Source organism: Poecilia formosa, unplaced genomic scaffold (genome assembly GCF_000485575.1).
Source record: "Poecilia formosa unplaced genomic scaffold, Poecilia_formosa-5.1.2 Scaffold683, whole genome shotgun sequence".
Classification (NCBI taxonomy): domain Eukaryota; kingdom Metazoa; phylum Chordata; class Actinopteri; order Cyprinodontiformes; family Poeciliidae; genus Poecilia; species Poecilia formosa.
The window spans coordinates 85,092-92,620 of record NW_006800622.1 but is presented as its reverse complement, the minus strand read 5'-3'; the positions used below and the strand labels follow the sequence as shown (position 1 = coordinate 92,620).

Genomic DNA, 7,529 nt, shown 5'->3' with positions numbered 1-7,529 from the left:
TATTAATAACAGTGTTTGCATCCCTACTTATGGCCTGTTTTTTTCCTGGTTGACTCTACAATGTCACATTTGTCGATGCCTCCTTTAAATGTCAGCTGAGCAGTTTTCATGGCGCTGATGGACGTCTCTTCCTCCTCCTGGTCTGATAGGAGCCATTTGAAGGTGGAGAGTCGGCCGGCGGTATCACCTGCCATCTGCTCATAAAGCTGCTCAGAACCAGAACAAAGCTGCTCGGCTTTCATTTCCTGTTCTGCAGGAAATTGGGAAAGAGGCGGCCGATAGCTGCTGCTGCTTATCAGCTGTTTCCTCTCAGCTTCATGAAGAGACGGAGCGTCAGTCAGAGCTTCACCTGCTGCTCCTCATCCTCACTGTAACGGAGGTCTGACTTGACATTTAAACAACAGAAAAGCCTTCAGTTCTGAGAAAACAGAGTTTATTAAAGTAGACAAGCAGGGATGAAAATGCAGCCTGGAAATATAAACAAGTCAGTAGCTGCATTTCCATCGACTGTAAAATTGCGGAAATTGGAATTACGAAAATAAATTAGCTTATAGCAAATACACCGATTTCGAAGAGAAATTCAAGTTTTTCGATAAAAAGTTTCTGTGCTACGATAAGGTGTTTTAACAGCTGTATCAGAATTGGTGTATTTGGCAAAAATGCAACGTGAACAATAACCGGATGTTACTACTGGCGGAAAAGACAAAGACAACGGCAGGAAGTAGGTGAATGATGGTGAGATGTTTTCACAAATGTATTCATGTGTGATTTTAACTGGATTTCTTATTTAATGGCAACAGCCATTGCCAAATGTCTTTTTGACATTAGTATAAATATGCATTACAACCATTACTCTGTTATAATTGGGTACTCTACCAACCTCTCTGTAATACTAAGATAAATATCAGTGATATTTACTGTAGTACTCACTGCCAAAATTAGCTTAGCTTTCATCCACAAGCTAAGATGGACATAGCCTACGTGTTTATCTGCCTGCCACCAGAACCTTGTTATTCATGTGAAGAGTTCTTTTACAAATCCCTTTAAACATTGATTTTATGCGTCCATAGATTTCAGGCCTTGAAACTCCTCCATGATGTATGCACTCTTTATGTTCACCAGGTAGTGAACTACATCGACATGGATTGAGATCAGAGGCAGCTTGTCCACTTTGTCTGATGTGTTTTCCTTCTCCATCTCTTTCAGGTCAATCCTGACAGCAGCCATTTTGTTCATGTATTTTTTTTCACACATTGGTGTCCACACTTTTTTCATTTTGTTGGTCTTGAATCCATGGGTCTTGCCTTCTAAGATGACTCAGATCACTTCCGGTTCAGACTTGTGGGAACTATGCATTGTTTGTATTCCTAATCCAGACATTGTGAAGCCCCACCCTTCCAGGTATTTCGCACCCTCACATTCTAACTTATTTCCTCCCATGAGATCTTCTCTCCCTTCTGCAGTAGTTTGGGTCCATCCATGCTGTGGACACGCCCCCTCCATCAGTGGGCGGAGCTTCTCTCTCTCTCTTACCCCCCTCCTATGGGAGTATTTAGGTGGAGGCGAGGCGGTTCTGGTCCTCAGCATCAGAAGCGGCTGCATCATCCGGACGGCAGGCTGGAGCCCTGGTACTCGTACACCCACTGGTTCCCCATGGCTTCAGCCCATGTGATGAAGGACGGCGGGCCGGAGCCGATACCGCGCATGCAGCCCGCCATGATGATGTTCTCCAGCAAGTACTGGTCCAGGAGGGGAATGTCTCTGGACTCGGCCATGTTCGACCAGCACAACCACCAGCATCAGCAGAGGCACACCGGGGGACAGATGGTGAGAGCCTGGACTCCTCCTCCTCCTCCTCTTCATCCCTCTCTCCTCTCTGGATCTATTTTCAGGTAGTACAGCTCAGTTTTGTCAGTGCAGAACTTCAATCGGGATTCTTCACCTGGGAAGAGGAAAATCCTCCTGTTTGTCTCTATTAGCTGCTTCAAACTTATTGTTACTGGTTGAAAACTGCTTAATGAACAGAAAAGTCAGGGAATATTTACTTTATATATTTTATTATTTGCATTTTTTTCTACAAATTTTCTTTTATAAAAAGTAATTTAGGTAAATTTTGGTGAACAGACAGTTTGGAGACGAAACTCTGAACTTAGTTGCAGGGGCAATAATGTGGTTATAACAGATTAAATGAGATGGATCAGATTTTATTAGTTTTTTCATAGTTATGAATGAAATGAAGAGAATGATTTTTAAAAATCCTCACTGTAGTGAGTGAAATATCCAGAAATGTTCCATTCAGTTAAAGTTCAGCTCTCCATTGTTGGAATGTTAACAAATATGGAGGATGTATCCTGCCAAAATTTTGAAATAAATGTATATAAAAAGAAAAGACAAGACAACGGAAAAAAATCAGAAAACTGTAAATAATTGAGAAATGAAGAAAACAGAAATGGAGAAAATATTAAAAAAGAAAGGAATGCATGGTGGGGAAAAAACTTAAAGCACATATGATTAATAAAATTATGGCAATAAAAATATTAAGTATAGAAGATGAAAAATTAGAGGAAAAAATGAAATAAAAAAGAAAATAATAAGACTGGAAATAAAACTGAAAATTGCATAGTAGTGATGATGTTTCAATAATACTACTTAAAAGAATAATTTAATCAAATAAATAGGGAACATTTTCATTTTTTTATTTTTGGATGCAATATTTGGCAGTTTAATTACTTTTTCAAGCCATTTATTTCAATATTTATTCCCAATTTTGGCAGGATCAGTCCTCCATACACCTTGTATTATTCCTGATAATCATTAATCTGCCTCTTAGATTCAATTTATTCAATTTATCTGGGATCCAGATAAATTTAAATTTAACTTCTTTAAAATCAAGATGAAAAGCAGACATAATTTCTATCATACGATGAGAAGTGTTCATCAGGCGTTTATCAGGTCTGCAGAATTTGAAATTTGTGTCTCTGCAATCCTCTCTGCTCTGACTGTAAGGCTCAGATTCTGGACTCATGTTCTCCTTCTGACTAGAAGTTCTTAAAATACTCCTTTCAGCTGGTTCTGCCCATTCAGAACCTGCAGCCTGGTTGATTATTGGTCATCGTTCCTTACCTGAATGTGTCAGGAACAGAAAGGTGGATCTCGTGTGCTGCACCTGATGGTTTGCACGTCGTCCTCTGTGTCTGTCAGCATCTCCATGTTTAATTCAGGAAAACAGCTGCAGCTCGTCTGTTTGAACAGTCGACGACGTCAGATAAGAGCAGCAGGTTCCGGTTATTTCACTCCGGGTCGTAACTTCCAGGGTCCATCGGTTTGTCTTTGTAGGGAAAAACCAGCAGAAGCCAATCAGGTTCTGAGCTTTTTGAGATGTTCTGCTGTTTCATTTCAACCTGATTGAGCTTATCGATTAACTAATAAGCGCCCATTTTCTTTTCTCTTGGATGAAGAGGGTCGACCGTCTCTAAATAAAATAAAGGAACTATTTTTTTCATAATATGCTGGATTATATTATGAAACTTGTGGTACTATTGCACAACAGAATCATATAAAGTGCATTTTCCACCGAACACCGGACTTTGTTTGGACCGTTTCTCTTTCCACTCTGGCATGGTCACTTCGCCATCTTGTTTCTTCTTCTTTTTGGTTTTAATGGCGGGTTTCTGTTTCTGTATCAATGGTTCCGCTTCAAGATGACCAGCGGCGCCCTCTGTTGGATGGCAGCCAAACTACAACACTTAAACAAGAAGGTTTAAGCGGACGTTCTTAATGGATTTTAACTCATTTTAATTAATAAACCATTAATTGACATTGTAGTTCAAAAATGTAACAAATAATGTAATAGAGTAAATGTCCTCTGATCTAATTTGTTGTTTTTGTTTTGTTCTTCATCACCATCATCAGTCCAGACGGACATCTTTCTGTCCAATCAACGAGAAGCCCGATGGCGAAAACGCAGAGGATTCTGGGAAAACAGCAGTGGTGTTTTCTCTGAAAAACGAGGTCGGCTGTCTGGTCAAAGCGCTCAGACTCTTCCAGGTCAGAACCAGAACCATATTCAGGACCAGAACTACACTCAGACTCAGATCTAGGAAACTAGACCAAAATATTTGTAAAATATTGTGTCTTTGCGGTGCATAACATGAAAAAATGTCTCCCCATAAGTGAAGTAATCTGCTAACAGAGCTAGTACATTTGAATCAATATTCAGGAATTATTGACTTAAAAGCTCTTATATTTTGCTGAACAGTTACCTGTGAGTTGGTTTTTGTCTTATTTCAAGTACTAAGATATTTGCACTAGAAACTGGACAAAAAATAATGTTAATCCAGATCTTGGCAGTATTTGTATCCAACCTCCATCCTCTTCTTCAAGGAGAGACGGGTCAACCTGAACCACATCGAGTCCCGGATGTCGAAGCGGATTCCTAATGAGGTGGAGATCTTTGCCGACTGCAAATGCAGCAAGAAAGAGTTCAACGAGCTTCTGCAGCACCTCAAAGATCACGTCAACATCATCTCCTTCAACACGCCTGCACATGTTTGGTCAGCTGAGGCGGGTACGGATACAACACAGATACAAGACATTCATGGGTTGGAAAATGTTTCAAAGTGTTAAGTTAATTTTGGTGTTTTCCCAGATGAAGAGAATGTTCCCTGGTTTCCCATGAAAATCTCAGAGTTGGATCAGTGTTCACACAGAGTGTTGATGTACGGGTCGGAGTTGGATGCAGACCACCCTGTGAGTTTATAAGTGTGTGACGCTCGTGTATCTAAATTCACTCATGGCTTTCTGATGAGTCAGGTGATCATACAGAAAGCCAAACTGAGGAAGTTCTTGTCTCTGTTCCTCCTTCTGTTAGGGGTTTAAGGATAATGTTTATCGTCAGCGCAGGAAGTACTTTGTGGAGGTGGCCATGAACTACAAATTGTAAGTCACTGGATTTCCTCAGTCCTGATTTCTTTATATGTCCTTCCATTGATCCAGGTGGATTTTATCAGTAATATTCACATATTTTTTTGAAAATCTGGCACATTTTCTCTGTTTATGAAATAAAAATAAAGCCTTATGTATTTGTATCAATGCACGTAAAAGACCAGGGTTGGATAGAACCTTAGCTCCCACCTTAGGGATGCAAACAATTAATCATCCTACGATTGACAATTAACAGTTTATTAAAATTTGTTAAAACTGATTAACTAAAAACACATGCACACCTTCAATGATGGCATATTAGGGCAATTGATAGAAAAAAAGGAAGGAGTATATTGAGGCCAAAAAACTCAAATTTTGAGATTACTCTCAGAAACTTTGTAGAAAAATCTTAGGAGTTTCTCAATTTCAAAAGTTAAATTTGTAACTTTTTTTTGTTGGTTTGTTTTTTTTCTTACCAAATTTTAGAATTTTCGACCTCAGAAATGTCCATGCTTTTTCTTAGAAAATATCTGAGATCAATCTCAAAATCAGTTTTTTGGCAGGAATTTATTTATAATTTTTTCCATCCATAATGGTCCTAATACTCTGTCTTATACCTCCAATTTTCGTGCAAATCGCCAAAGAACAAGAGTAGGAAAAACGAATAACGTCCGTTTAGACATTTTTTAGTGTTGTAGTTTGGCTGCCATACAGCAGAGGGCGCCCCTGGTCATCTTTAAGCGGAGCCGTTGGCGACATAACGGCGACAAACCAGAACGGAAAAGAGAAACAGCTCAGAGTTCGGTGTGGGGTGCAAAATACATTTTATGCGGTTCTGTTTTGAAATACAAACATTAAACAAGTTCCATTAGTTTCACAATGGTTTTAATGTTTGTTTGTTTTAATCCAGCATGCTATGAACATTTTAGCCCTTATGTTATGGAAAAACGATCGATCCTCTTCATACAAGAGAAAACTGAGGTTTTAAAGAAAGTGGCGGCTTATCAATTAACCGTTAGTCGACCAATAAGATCAATTTGCATCCCTATCCCACATGTTTTTACCCTGAACTGTCCTTCGGCAGTGGGCAGCCCATCCCTCGGATCGAGTACACCTCCGAGGAAGTGAAGACATGGGGCGTCGTGTTCCGGGAGCTGACCAAGCTGTACCCGACCCACGCATGCAGAGAGTACCTGAAGAACCTGCCGCTGCTCACCAAACACTGTGGCTACCGGGAGGATAACATCCCCCAGCTGGAGGACGTCTCCCGTTTTCTCAGAGGTGGGCCCCCTGCGTGAACAGTAGGAGCCATATGATTGGAATAAGCAATTATTGAAGTGACGAGAGCACACTGCTTTGACACTTGGGTGGTGGGTGTGTCGAGGTGGACGTGGCTGCATGAATGGGAGCCACGCTGGCGCGCTGGCTTGTATGAGGAAGCGGGTGCGCCGGGGTGGTCAAAATTTCTGTTCACCGTGCTGTAATGCCGTTTATTGTTGGGACCATTGTTTGGTTTAGCCTGGTTAGTATGTACCAGTCTGTGTAAGCTCTGAAGTATGACAATCAAAGTGGAATAAATTGATGATTGCAGCTACAAAGAAGCGGCCTGGAGTGTATCGAAGCATCGGACAGTTTTGAAATTCCCCAAGTTAATCCAGTTCGGCCCTCTTACATCATTAGTTTTGGCGCACAACTAGTAGCTATTATTATTAGGGATGCTCCGATCAGGTTATTTGCTTCCGAATCCGATCACCCATGAGGGCCGATCACTGACGATCATCTGGATTGGCTGTTAATTTTTATTTTTTATTTTCTTGCTTTAGGTATAAATGTTACTATGTGAAACGGAAAAATGATCTGGCAATAAATTCACCTAATTTAGACATAAAACATACAAAATACTTGCAGGGAAAATACAGCACCTACGGAACCAGAATCTTACACCGCCAGCTCGGTGACTTAAATTATTCATCGGGTTATTTCTTTAGCTTTCTGACCGTGATGCTAATCCGGGTGATCGTTGGTAGTTGTGTGCTGCTTTACCTGCTATTTGGCCGCTCCGGATGTCTTTTTTTCCTGGATGTAGCCAAACTCCGCCACGTAGTTGGTATTTTTTAATGCCATATTAGATTCGTTGTGTTGATGCGTTTTGATGTGCTTCAACCCCGAGGCGTTCCCCATTCAATCTCAGAACCTTAAAGTTCTTCACCACATTACTTAGGATTTGTTGCTGCGCATTTGCGCAGTGTAGAGGAGATGCGCTGCACACGCAGGCTGCGAAGTGACCTGCAGTTGATCAGTTTTGGTGATCAGCAATACAAGACAGTGATCGGCGATCACCCATCATACACTTTTTCACAGAAATCATGAATATATATATATGACATTGTGGTGGTGGATAAAGAACAGAGGAAAGCCGTTGTGGTGGATGTAGCAATACCAAGTGACTACAACATCAGGAAAAAGGAGCATGAGAAACTGGAGAAATACCAGGGCCTCAGAGAGGAACTGGAGAAGGCCTGGAAGGTGAAGACCATAAATATATAAATATATCTATATAGAGTAGGCATAGGTGGACGCCTCCACGGGTCCACCTCTGCCTACTG

General features: G+C 40.8%; 1 protein-coding gene across 1 annotated transcript; it reads left to right on the top strand.

Moving 5' to 3' along the window:
- The first annotated feature begins 416 nt into the window (after window positions 1-416).
- On the top strand, window positions 417-6,473 carry LOC103130852 (tryptophan 5-hydroxylase 2-like). Its single transcript, XM_007542367.2, has 6 exons — window positions 417-1,827; window positions 3,913-4,047; window positions 4,384-4,567; window positions 4,649-4,749; window positions 4,871-4,938; window positions 6,008-6,473. The coding sequence occupies exons 1-6, from the start codon at window positions 1,480-1,482 to the stop codon at window positions 6,219-6,221; spliced, it is 1,050 nt and encodes a 349-aa protein (XP_007542429.1). The 5' UTR covers window positions 417-1,479; the 3' UTR covers window positions 6,222-6,473.
- Window positions 6,474-7,529: the final 1,056 nt, after the last annotated feature.